Raw genomic sequence first — 14011 nt, forward strand, 5'->3', positions numbered from 1 at the left:
CAGTTTAAATTCAGTTCGTTGGACTGAGTTAGCGTCTAAACAACGAGAAGATCCTTTCTTGCGCCGTCTAATAGAGGAACAGAGAACTGCGCTGCAGCTCAGACGTGTGTCTGTCCCAAATGTTTCAGACGGAATTTGGTGTGATGTAGCAAAAGGATAGGAGCGACCTTACATACCAGAACAATATCGTCGCGAGATTTATAATGCACTACGTAACCTATCACATCCAGGAGTACGAGCTACAGCCAAGTTAGTTCCCTGCAAAGTAGTGTGGCCTGGAATACAAAAAGATTGTCGTGCATGGGCGCAGACATGTCTCTGCACTTATTGCTGGCTTCCCGACGCCATCTGCAAGATTTTCACATATACATGTGGACATTGTGGGCCCGCTATCATGCTCTTCAGAACAACGCTATTTGCTCACAATCATTGATCGTTTTACTAGGTGGCCAGAAGTAGTTGCAATATAAGACATTTCTGCGGAGTCGGTTGCAAAAGCACTGTTGCATTCATGGTTCTCCAGGTTTGGCGTTCCGCAAAACATAACAACAGATCGCGGAAGGCAGTTTGAAAGCCAACTTTTCAATGAACTTTTACTACTGTGCGGGTGCAACCACCTACGCACCACAAGCTATCATCCATCTAGTCATGGAATGGTGGAACGACTACATCGCACGCTCAAAGCTGCATTAATGTGTAGTTCCACTTCATGGCCTGAAGCTCTACCGCTGGTGCTACTCGGATTGAGAACGGCTGTGAAGGAGGACTTACAATGCTCTTCCGCAGAATTGGTTTATGGCGAGCAATTGAGGGTTCCTGGAGAATTTATCGTTCCAGCATCTACACAGCCGTTCGCCCCTGAGCTATGCACGCAATTCGCGAGACAACTCATCTTTAGAATGAGAAACATCTAACCCACTAACCCTGCCAGACATGGAGACCGAGGAGTGTTTTTAAGACCTGGAAGCACCGTCCCACGTGTGGCTTAGGGATGATACGGTGCGCCCGCCGCTTGTTTCGCCTTACTCTGGACCATACAGGGTAATCAAAAGAGGAAGCCACAGCTTCAAAATCGATAAGGATGGTAAAGAGCCGACAGTCTCAATTGAGCGGCTTAAACCTGCTTACACCGAAGAGGGTACACTCCTTCCTCGGTCTGTAAAATCACCCTCAAACGTGGAGGCCAAAGAAACAGCAGATAGTCTCGCCGAGCCTTCGGTTTCAGAAGAGGATAACAGCAAGTGCAGAACAGGAGCAGCCATTGCCTGCACCAGATGTTTTCACGAGAGCTGGCAGAAAAATCAAGTGCAAGTTTCCCCACGTACCTGGTGCACCCGGTTTCAAAAGGAGGGGGGCTGATGTGGCGACGTCATTTATCCACTGCGCCAAAAACAGCGGGTGAAAGCTGCAGCTGCTAGATATTTATCTTTGCCGTAGTCGGCTTGGTTACGAGTTGTTTATTCTTGTTAGTTTTTGATCTGTGCTTAAAAAATAAAATGTTTTCACATCTCATGAAAAAGCTGTTACTTCAAAAAATATAAAGGCTCCCATAAAGCGAAAATCGTGGATGAAATGTAGTTTGTTTATTATCACTTTTCTTCTCACTAACTAAGTATGAAATATGAATCGGGACTGGGGGTGATGATCCTATCCTTCTTTTCAGTATTCGAATGGTCGATATCGTGTTCTGAATAACTCGTGTCATATAATGTCGAAATATCGACACGACCCAGGCTCTGAGTTCGGCACTTAAATGACTATTCTTCGGTCTCGAAATGTTCGATGTGATTGTCTTTCAGACGCAGGGTTCAATTTAACGGTGTATGCACTGTTTTTAGTATTTTAGGTCCCCGTTAATTAATATCTGGTAGTTAATAAGCGAACTATTTTTATGATGGCCCGTTGTTTTATCAGTTACCCCCGCAACCGTTCAAGGATATTCTCTTAATGTTCCGCACACACGTGTTTCACGATTTAAAAAAAATGCAGAATTACGTAAACTATAGCTTTTCGTTTCGTACAACTTTCGTGGGTTCCACAACCACAATAGTTTCCCAAGAGTATTTTTATCAGCTTACACAATGTTCGAGTTATGTTGTCGGTATCATTTTCACTTCACCCGACAATAAACGCCTCTGATCACTTCGTCACACGTAATGTATTTTAAACGTGCTTGAAGATTTAATCTCCTTAACGAATTTCGCAGGCGCGAACCACTTTTTCATCGACTAGCCCGATCGCGATAACTGAAGGTAGAGAGCTCAATAATGTGTTACATGTTCTTTTATATGTATTAAAAAACAAACGCGCCCCTATATCTTTCTGTCCCGCTTGGTCTTTGCTACTTTGCTTTTTATTACTTTTCATTATATTGCTTCTTAGTAATACTGTTTAGTTATTAAAGTTTCGTATTACTTTCCCCTTTTTAATTTTTCCCCGATTTTAAATAATAAATACCGTTATACGTGTGAGGTGCTGCTTGCGAGTGCTACGGAGTTCGTCGCCCACCGATCTCGGACATGAAAGTGGAAGCCTCAACTGTTTACATTTCTTCGCTTGATCCTGGTTATCGCTTTTGGGACATTCCCGCGAGCAACAACGTGTGTGTGTGTGTTTAAGTCGGCTAAGATTCCAGCCGTTTTCATGTGAAATTTAAATTAATTTATTCCCTCTTATGGAAGTTCACCAGTGGTATCTTCTGCCTTGTGGCCGTTGACGTTCCTGTTACCTATCCTGATCGTTGACGTAATTTTAGGTAGTGTACTTTCCACGTCGTGTTGTTGCTGTCTAGCGCGGAGTGTAGTTTGACAGCTGAGGAGTTGTTGACCGTTGTGGGCGCCAATATTATGTGTGTCGTGTATTGAAACGTTGAGGTCGTTTTGCTGGTTGCGTGGAGCGTAACTAATTTTGTTGAATGGTCGGCCGGCTGTCTGTCGGTTGGGTTGCCTCCAGATTAAGAAGTCATTGGACAGGCTGCCTGTCTCACCTAAACGGGCGTTAGTGTTACCATCCCAGGCCGACCCTTGGAAACTTATGAGCGCCGTTCCTAGTGTGTTATGTAGTATTCTCTCTGTTTGGATTTTAGTTATTTGGTTGATGTGTGGCTTTCAGCCGAGTATTAATATCTCTTAAATTAATGTTCTTGTCTTTCCCTTAAGGCATGAGATCGTTATTTCTTATTTTATATGAAACGTTCTAAGATACGGCCTACTGCCCTTTAAAATAGTAACTCTTCTTCTAGGGCTTCAGCCGTTAAATTATTTGTTTTGGAGAGCGGCCTTCAGCCGAGTTTTAATATCTCTTAAATTAATCTTCTTCTCTTGCCCTTAAGGCAAAAGATTGTTATGCTTTTGAATGGGGCCTTCAGCCTAATTTGCATTAAATGTTTTAAGGTAAGGCCTTCTGCCTTTTGATTGAAACTCCTCTTATTGCTTAGTATGCGACCTCCAGCCTAGTCCCATTAAAATTAAATTGCTAAGGCCTTCAGTCGATTAGATTGAAGATTTAGAAAATTTTCTTGGGTGAAACCTCCAGAAGAACCTTGTATTTTAATTTTGCTTAAGCCTTGTGTCTTGGATTTTGAATGTGGCCTTCAGCTTATCTAAAGTTAGTCAAAGGAGGTCAATTAAAGTTTGAGTGTTTTGCATCCTTCTGGTGATACTGGGTGTTGGTGAATAAAGTTTGTATGTTGAGTGCAACTGACAGGAACTCAGTTTGGCCCCTTTCCACAACCTAATCCGCTCTATACTGTTAGCCCGGCATTTCAATATGCTTATGTACACAGTCATCTATTACATTCATAAAAATAATTAATTATGTGTCCGCAGCTTGTGGTCGTGCGGTAGCGTTCTCGCTTCCCGCGCACGGGTTCCCCGGTTCGATTCCCGGCGGGGTCAGGGATTTTCTCTGCCTCGTGACGACTGGGTGTCGTGTGCTGTCCTTAGGTTAGTTAGGTTTAAGTAGTTCTAAGTTCTAGGGGACTGATGACTATAGATGTTAAGTCCAAAAAAAAATTGTCACAATAATAAATTTTTGTAGGGATGTGTAATTATGCTTACAGTGATTGACCATGCTCAGTGATAAGCGGTGGTCACTAATCGCAGATGGTTAGTGATCTGTTATGATGTGTAATTTTTTGATCAATGATGGCCAGCAATTTATAGACATTATGCATTGCTATGCTATGCATTGCTATGCAAGTACTGGCCAAGACCGACAGCTCTTAACGTCAGTGGTTTGATGTGAACTTGTGTTACCACTGTGACACCTCCTGTATAGCATTTAGAGTTTACTGTTTGCCATTACCTGTTTACTGTTCAGTATTTACCATCCTGTGTATACTGTTCATCATTTACCATTTGATGTTTATCATTTACCATTAGAATTTACTACTGGTTTAATTTCATCCTCTTGGATTTATAATACTGTGCTGAGTGGAGGAGTGGCTGGGATTATAATAAACATAATTGGTCTATATAAAAATAATATGCTAGAGATAATGAAAATTTTTGACTTTCAAGGAAATATAAAAAACACAAAAAAATACCTTTTACATTCAAAGAAATAATGAATCTTAGGGTTTTAAATTGAGGTTATCTAATTTTCAATAAGTATCTGGCACATAATTTAAATACTTTGCTCTGATTGGTTGGAAAAAGAGGAAACGGAACAGACAATTGCTTTGTTTCCATGTAAAGAGGTGAGGGTTTTCCATTAACATAGTTGCAATATTTTTGCCATCTCGCATTTGTAATACTGTGTTACGATTTCCTGGAGGTAAGGACGAAGGGGAGTGGATGTGACTTGGTGTGTCCATCAAAAGCAATGTAATCAAAATATCCACGGGTGTACTGCCGGTCTATAGTGTCCACGGGCACAATATTTCGGCGATCAAACATGTCACCATCATCAGGTGAACTGACGGACTGAGCTCCTGTGAACGTGCCGGCACGGAGATCCGTACGCTATGGCTGCTCAGGGGGCACTGGGTTCGGTCGCGGCGGTGGCAGATTTAAATACCCTCCGCCCGCGGCGCGCTCCCTCCGCCGTCCGCGCCCCGCGCCACGGTAGCGCGGTGGAACAGATTGCGACGGCGTCTGAGATGACGTCGGTGTGATGGCTGCGTCCGCCGTGGTAGTCACAACTATGCGTTTGCTCGATTTACTCTTGATTAACCCAATCGCTGGTTCCCAAGCCTTGCTAAGATTATAGCCACAGTCACGGTTTATGAGGTCGTCATTGGTGCGAATTTCGATGGCCTCTCTGACAACGCTGTCCCAGTATCTCGAAGTCTGTACCAGAATCCTCGTACGGGCATACTCCATAGCGTGATTTTCCGACAAACAATGTTCAGCGACCGCCGACTTGCTCGGATACATCAGTCGAGTGTGCCTCTGGTGTTCACGGCATCGATCCTCGACGGTACGTATCGTCTGACCAATATATGACTTGCCACATTGACACGAAATCTGGTACACGCCGGCCTTCCTCAAACCGAGGTCATCTTTGGCGCTCCCCACCAGTGCACGAGTTTTATTCGGAGGACAAAACACAGTTCCGACCCGGTGTTTCTTCAGAATGCGGGCGATTTTCCCCGAGAGTGCGCCTGTGTATGGAATAAATGCAGTGCCTACCTCCTCTCTCGTGACTTCATCCATCTCAACAGGTTGTGCTGCAGTGGTTGGGTGGAGAGCACGTTGGATCTGCCACTCTGAGTACCCATTTTTTCGAAACACAATTCTCAGATGTTCCAATTCCTGGGGTAGACTCTCTGTGTCAGAGATAGTGCGCGCCCTATGTACTAGAGTTTTAAGTACCCCATTCCTCTGTGAAGGGTGGTGGCAGCTGTCTGCGTGCAAATACAGGTCAGTGTGTGTTGTCTTTCGATACACCCCATGACGTAGGGAGCCGTCAGCCCTTCGCCTGACCAAGACGTCAAGGAAAGGTAATTTACCCTCCGTTTCAGTCTCAATAGTGAATTTGATGTTGGGGTGTATGGAGTTTAGATGTGTAAGGAAGTCAAGGAGTTTATCCATACCATGTGGCCAGATGACGAACGTGTCATCCACGTAACAGAAAAAGCAAGTAGGTTTCCATTCGGATGACGACAGGGCTTCCTCCTCGAAGTTCTCCATGTACAAATTCGCTACCACCAGTGAGAATGGGCTACCCATGGCGACTCCTTCCGTTTGTTCGTAGTATTCTCCATTAAAAAGAAAATACGTGGAAGTCAAGACATGCCTAAAAAGTTCAGTGGTATTCTCGTCAAACCTCTGACCAATCAACTCTAGCGACTCTCGCAGGGGTACCCTCGTAAACAAGGAAACAACGTCAAAACTCACCATGATATCTGACTCATCCAACCTGAAGCTATCAAGGCGTTTAACAAAATCCACGGAATTACGGATGTGATGAGGGCATTTACCCACATAAGGACTTAATATTCCCGTCAGGTATTTGACCAACAAATATGTAGGTGCCCTGATGTTGCTGACAATGGGGCGTAATGGTACCCCCTCTTTGTGAACCTTCGGGAGTCCATATAGTCTAGGCGGTACCGGACCTTGGGGTAACAATTTCTTAGCGTCACCCTCCGGTAAATCTGCGTCCTTGAGAAGAACCCTCGTCTTGTTCTCCACCTTCTTTGTAGGGTCAACGCTGATCTTCACAGAGGAATGGGGTACTTAAAACTCTAGTACATAGTTCGCGCACTATCTCTGACACAAAGAGTCTACCCCAGGAATTGGAACATCTGAGAACTGTGTTTCGAAAAAATGGGTACTCAGAGTGGCAGATTCAACGTGCTCTCCGCCCAACCACTGCAGCACAACCTGTTGAGATGGATGAAGTCACGAGGGAGGAGGTAGGCACTGCATTTATTCCATACACAGGCGCAATCTCGGGGAAAATCGCCCGCATTCTGAAGAAACACCGCGTCGGAACTGTGTTTTGTCCTCCGAATAAAACTCGTGCACTGGTGGGGAGCGCCAAAGATGACCTCGGTTTGAGGAAGGCCGGCGTGTACCAGATTCCGTGTCAATGTGGCAAGTCGTATATTGGTCAGACGATGCGTATCGTCGAGGATCGATGCCGTGAACACCAGAGGCACACTCGACTGATGTATCCGAGCAAGTCGGCGGTCGCTGAACATTGTTTGTCGGAAAATCACGCTATGGAGTATGACCGCACGTGGATTCTGGTACAGACGTTGAGATACGACCTCATAAACCATGACTGTGGCTATAATCTTAGCAAGGCTTGGGAACCAACGATTGGGTTAATCAAGAGTAAATCGAGCAAACGCATAGTTGTGACGACCACGGCGGACAGAGCCATCACACCGACGTCATCTCAGACGCCGTCGCAATCTGTTCCACCGCGCTACCGTGGCGCGGGGCGCGGACGGCGGGGGGAGCGCGCCGCGGGCGGAGGGTATTCAAATCGGCCGCCGCCGCGACCGAACCCAGTTCCCCCTGAGCAGCCATAGCGTACGGATCTCCGTGCCGGCGCGTTCACAGGAGCTCAGTCCGTCAGTTCACCTGATGATGGCGACATGTTTGATCGCCGAAATATTGTGCCCGTTGGACACTATAGACCGGCAGTACACCCGTGGATATTTTGATTATCAAATACGCCGGGAGAAACTCAAGAATCACAAAAGCAATGTAATACGTCAGCAGTTTTACATATTAGGCAGGAAAAAGACAAGGGGTGTATAAAGTAGACAATTGGTCTGTATTTCCATACAAGGAGAGGAGAAATTTCTGCCATCTTTGATTTTGAACATGCAGTAAAACTGGCTGAGAATAAGGATCAGTGCAGTGTGCTACTGTTAGGAAATATGTAGAGAGGCGGGATTTTTAAATTTTCCATCTCCTTAGTTTTACTACCTCCACCATCTTGGATATAGTATATTACAGTGTGATTTGTTAGAGATAAGACGGGGAAGGGGGTGGGGAGGGCAGAGGTTGCAGTCTCCCACTGATAAGGACGATAATAGCAGTGATAACTGTATCGGAGGTCATCATTAACAACATACACGGTCCTGAAAAAGGCTCCACGCTGAGCTCAAGGTCGTGTCTGTACGGAACCCAGCTGTGCCAGAACGCTCAGACCTAGAGTACTACAGTAGTCTGTCATGGGACCAAACGAGCTGTTGCCAGTTAGTTTTCAGTAATCAAATTTTGTAGAAAACTAGTAACTGAGTATTCACTCACTTTTGATGTTTTCAAACAGGAAGCTTGGCTGTTATTGCATTAATTCTTATAAATCTAGTACATTCCTTTTGTAGTAACCAAAACCAACCGCGGGATCGCCTTGGGCTGCGGATTGGAGGCGTCAGGCGGGGAAGCCGGCGGTGGAGCGCGGACCCCCGGGTAAGCACAGGACGAGTCGGGTAACAGGCCAGCGACAACCGACAGCAGCCGACCACGACCGACACAACAAGGAAGACTTAAACAACGGAGGCTTGTAGCAACCACAGCAGCAAACACCAACAGTAAATGCACTCGGAACCAGAGCCAGGCTAACGTCAACAACGAGCAACGACCAGAACGCTGTACCGCCGAGGTAGAAACGAAATCCAGAACGAGTACCAGACTGGCTGGACTAGGGGTTTTTTTCCTTTATTGTTATTTTAATACGTAAACAATCAGGTAGGCTGTCAGCGGCATGCTACGCCGCTCTTCAGCCATAGTGTTGACAATAACAGAACACAGAATGGAGAAATAGAATGAACATAGTGACGGGCAAAAAAAAGTGGCCACAGATACACAAAAAACACGGAGCCGTTCACACTCGACGATAACGACACTGAAAACACGTTGACACGGCGCACAGAACACTGATGAATCCGACGGCACAAGTGAATGTGAAGCGTGACGGCGAACACTAAAATCACAAAACGACGTCACACACACGAGGCACAGATGGCGATGATCTCCGGCGCGCGAATGTCCACGTAGCGTGTGCGAGTTCGGGGACCTGCGAAGAGGGGAAGAAAGGTGAGGGGGGGGGGGGGTGAATTAGGGCAGGCACGTTCCTATACACGAATCCGGAGGAAGCGGCTATTGCACGCTGTCTGCACGCTGCTTAGCGGTGGCGCCCTCTGTGCGCGAGGGCTGCTGCGCGGAAAAGCCGCCTCGGAGGCGGGGCCTTCTATGTGCTGACCACATCCATTTGTTCTAGCGCGTGTTCCACTTCCGCGGCAGGAGGAGCTAGACCTTTTGTTGCCATGTTGTTACGCTACTTATATGTACTATTTGAAAATGCGTGCAAAAATTGAAAACAGGTTAATGTTTTGTATATTTTATTATAAGAAACGAAGCTATTTATACACAACAGACATTTTGCTGGACTGCTGACTTCAGCTGAGCCTGTTTTTTTGGGTATATTTTATTATAAGAAACGCAGCTGTTTATACACAAGAGACACTTTGCTGGACTGCCGGCTTCAGCTGAGCACGTCTATCAGCTGCCGGTCGCTCCACCCGCTGGCCTCGTCGCGCGGGGTGCGCCCAGATCTGTTCGTGGCCCTCACGTCGGCGCCCAATTCCAGTAACGCGGCCACGGCCCCTGCGCGGCCGTTGTACGCCGCCCAGGGCAGCGGAGTCGCGCCGTACTGCTCCCTGGCGCTAGCGCTGGCGTCGGTGCAGGACGGCACCAGCAGCCGCAGGACGGCCGCGTGTCCCGTCATGGCGGCCAGGAAGACGGCCGTGTTCTGCCACTCGTCCCTCGCCTCCAGGTCGGCCCCTGAGGGAAGCAAAATCTTGGCCACCTCCAGCTGCCCCTGTTTCGCTGCCCAGTACAGGGTGGTCCACATGGACTGGTCCGCCGCGTCGACGTTTGCCCCTGCTGCCAGCAGGCACTCGGCCACCTCCACCTGTCCGTTCCTTGCCGCCCAGTGCAGGGCGGTCAAACCGTCGCCGTCCGTCTCCCCCACGTCCACACCGGCAGCCAGCAGTACCCGTATTTCTGACAGCCGCGACTGCTTAGCTGCTTCCAGCAGCCTCCTGCCCTTCTCACTTGCAGAAAGTCTCCTGCACAAAACAAAGAAATTCTCACACGTTACCATACACACATCTGATTGAGAAAATTATCACGGAAGCAGAACTACGGAGAGTTCTATAAGCACTTCCTGGCAAACCGAGTGAGATGGCGCAGTGCTTAGCGCGCTGGCCTTGCATTTGGGAGGAAAGGGTTTCAAACTCACATACGGCCATGCTGATTTATGTTTTCCACGATTTCCCCAAATCGCTTCAGGCAAATGCCAGGAGGGTTCCTTTGAAAGGGCACGGCTGACTTCCTTCCACAGTCTTACCTAATCTGTAGGGACTCACGACTTCACTGTTTGGTCCTGGAACGTCCCCTTAGAAAAATTAAGAATGACTATTCTGGTAAACCCCTTTACGTTATTTGATTTTCGACCAGCTGAGAAAAACTGAACGTACTCAGATATTTCGCTCTTTACTTATTCTGATCAACACTAAACTGACACACATAATTTTCAGCGGAACGCAATCTGACTTTTAACAATCCCTACAAAAGAATGGCCCTGACTAACAATAACCTATACCTTCCACAAATCACTTACCTCACAAAAATCTTCGTTACTCCAACTACTGCAATACAGCGAGCGCCAATACTGCTAGCTAAATAAAAGATTCTAACCACTCAAGGCACTAACTACTGATAGGTATAGTCAGCAAATGAAAGATTTTGATAGAGAATAAACAATGTATTTACCTTAATAGTGTTCAAAAGTCATTATATATATAGCAGTTCACGACATCCAGTCTTACAAATTTACTGTCTCTGATGGACACACGTCCAGATCGTCCGCTCTTAAAACTCCGCCATCTCACTCCCCACATCCACCACTGCTGGTGGCTCACCTCCAACTGCGCAACACTACGCGCTGTTAACAGCCAACTGCCCAACACTAAAATGTAGAATTTTTCAACAATGCCAACCAGCCACAGACTGCACACAGCACAGCCAGTGATTTTCATACAGAGCGCTACGTGACGTTACCAATATAAAAACCTAAACAGCCTACTTACAGTCCCCTCCCCCAAATGAACCAACCAACCAACATATGTGCACTGACAAATGATGAATTTACATCTCTCCCTCCAGTGATGCAGAGCAGTCTCTGTATACTAAGGTACAGATGTACAGCGGTATCGCCCTCTCAAAGTGTTCATCCACTCTACATTGAAAAGTCCTACATTCAATCTCTCCGTTCAGTAGTCACAGTTTGTCATACTGACTGCTGTCAGTATTTCCCTCTGCCCTCTGGATGCTGTTGTTGGCGACCCCTGCACCTAGTACTAGTGCTCTGCTTGTAGCAGTCCCTTCAGACACTTGCAAATCTCACCAAGCTAATCTCCAGGTCCACACAGAAACTCTCCTGTCACGCTAGAAATAATTTCACCTCCATTATTCGCAGTTACCTTGACACACCGTGATCAGGGATATAAGAAACCATTTAGCCAAAATGATTCAGATTTAGCAACATCGCTAACTCGCCTCTTTTACCCTTCCACAAACACACATGTTGGTGCACGCACACACACACACACACACACACACACACACACACACACACACACACACACACACAGAGAGAGAGAGAGAGAGAGAGAGAGAGAGAGAGAGAGAGAGAGAGAGAGAGAGAGAGAGAGAGAGAGAGACTTCCAGTCTTAATTCTTCTGGTTTCAATGTATCTCAAGACAACAGCAAAACATGCAGGTTTTAAGAGTAAATGCATATTTCATGCATTTTTGCCTAATTCACGACATAAAGATTTGCTCCAAGCGAATCTGAGCACCCTGAACAACTCTGGCACCTCTTATGCTGCTGTAGATACTGAGAAAAGATCAACGTAATGTCATCAGTGAACGAACCCCTCTGTACAACAACCCTAACAGACAATTCTTACACTCTAATACTATAAGCTGAGTTGTTGCATTTCCTCAGATGTAAAATGTAGCAAAACCTTTGTAAGCGAAAGACGTTAAGAACAAATTTAGTTTTTTTCTGTGCCAAATGAAGTGTTACACATGAGAAATTCACAGTCTGCCAATCAATCAAATACTCATTTTTTACTTGTACAAAATATAATATGCAGATGGTAGGGCTGACGCTACTGCTTCAAGTGAAAATCATACACTAAATACACTCAAAATGTATCGTAGTGTTCTCCCGACTGTTCACTTCTTGATTCTTGATCATTTCCAATCACTGACGAAGCAAAAAATGTTAATTCTGGATGTCCCTACAGTGGCCAACAACCGAAGGTCGCATAGTGCCTTGAAAGGTGGAGACCATGCATCTTTGCTTGCTTCTGATTTGAACTATTGTTAACACTGACTCACAGACGTGGAATACTAGTAATGGTGCCACATAGCTTTATAACACACAGACCACTGACACAGGTCAAAGCCAGAACGCCAACGTTGCTTCAGACCTGCATGCATGTCCGAAGGAACTTTGCATCGTAATCAGAGTAAGACAGGCATTGCAATATTGTATATATGGTACAAAACTGAAAATTCTCAGTTTTTAAGCTTACTTAGCACTTTTCTGTAAAAATTTTTGCAGATGCGACATGTATATCAACTTCGTTAATAACAATGATTCAGTCAGAAATCTTACATTGTAACGACCAGGCTTCTTGTAGGCTCATATTCACGAAAAATACACCTTGAACGATTGAAGATCTGATATCCACAGCACATGTACACCAGTATGTTCTGCGGAAATTATAAATATTGCAGTCACCTCAGTTCAGCAGGTTTGGTGTTGCTCGGTAGGCACAGCGTCCGCAATGGGCCGTGACAACTTGTTCCGTTCGTGATGGCATCGACGCGTATAAGGCACGAATTGTCTGGGGTATAGCCGTCCACACTGCATTCACCTGCCGGCGAAGTTCATCTGTGCTGGACGGCATTGGGCCACGGCGTAGCGCACATCATTTCGCCACATCCCACGCATTTTCGATTGGCAGCAAGTCTGCTGATCTGGCGGGCCAGGGCAAAAGGCTGACATCCTGTGACGCCAAGAAGGCGCTCGTTCGTGCGGCAACGTGTGGGCGCGCATTCTCTCTCTGAAGAACAGTGTCTAGGGTGTTGTGCAGAAAGGGAACCAGTGAAGGTGCGCTGAAATGAAATGATGCCAGTGCAAAGCGCTCATAAATGTTGCACGTGCAACTTAAAGAAATAGAACTGACATGATGGGTTCAAATTTGTGTCAGAAGAGAACTACAATCGAGATTTTCTGCTTAGCGCTTAGCGTGAGCTGTTATCGTAACCCTTTATGTAATCTCTAACTTTGAAATAGTGGTAAAAGGTGTGAATTTAGTTGCAGAATTTTTCCAGCTCAATACGGCGTTGTGTCTGCTGCACGGCATTACAAGCACTGGAGAAGCGGACTCATTGTCGGTCCTAGAGCGGGCACGCCGTTTCCCGTAACACGGATGGACGAGCGACGAACTTTGTAGTCGAGAGTAACCGTCTTTACGTTACCAAAGTAACAACATATGAGCCAAATCATAGTTTACTTACAGTTTAATTATACAACGATAAATTAAACTTACGTTACGTGAGCTGAATCGCTGCTTAATTCAATAATACAAAAAGTGAACTTCCAATGTGTCACTGTTTTTGTCGCGGTTGACGTGTATCAATCTACCCCAACGGTTTACTTCAGCAGACACTGTCTAAACATTCATGGTGGTGTCTGTTTGTTCTATATCGTGTCTCCCTACCACTTTCGCGCAACGACGCTCTGAGCGTGTTTTTTAGGGAATTGACTAGTTTGAACCTGGGACCTGTTGCTGGTAAGGAGACGCCAGACCACACATGACATGTAGAATTCAGAAGAGTTCAGTGAGACTAGCGATGATATAACCAAATACTAAATGATCTCAGCGTCAGCTCCACTGCACTCCCTGTAAAAGAATCTTAATACTAACTAAATATAGTGGAAAGGGTTCAAGGCTTTCCTATTTT

General features: G+C 46.0%; 1 protein-coding gene across 1 annotated transcript in view; it reads right to left on the reverse strand.

Moving 5' to 3' along the window:
• Positions 1-9450: 9450 nt before the first annotated feature.
• LOC126292067 (ankyrin repeat domain-containing protein 1-like) overlaps positions 9451-14011 on the reverse strand; it is a 40029-nt gene continuing 35468 nt past the window's right edge. Inside the window, exon 4 of the mRNA XM_049985872.1 lies at positions 9451-10036. Within this exon, the coding sequence (XP_049841829.1) occupies positions 9451-10036 (586 nt within the window). The remainder of the gene's footprint in view (positions 10037-14011) is intronic.

Source organism: Schistocerca gregaria, chromosome 9 (genome assembly GCF_023897955.1).
Source record: "Schistocerca gregaria isolate iqSchGreg1 chromosome 9, iqSchGreg1.2, whole genome shotgun sequence".
In the NCBI taxonomy this organism is placed as follows: Eukaryota; Metazoa; Arthropoda; class Insecta; order Orthoptera; family Acrididae; genus Schistocerca; species Schistocerca gregaria.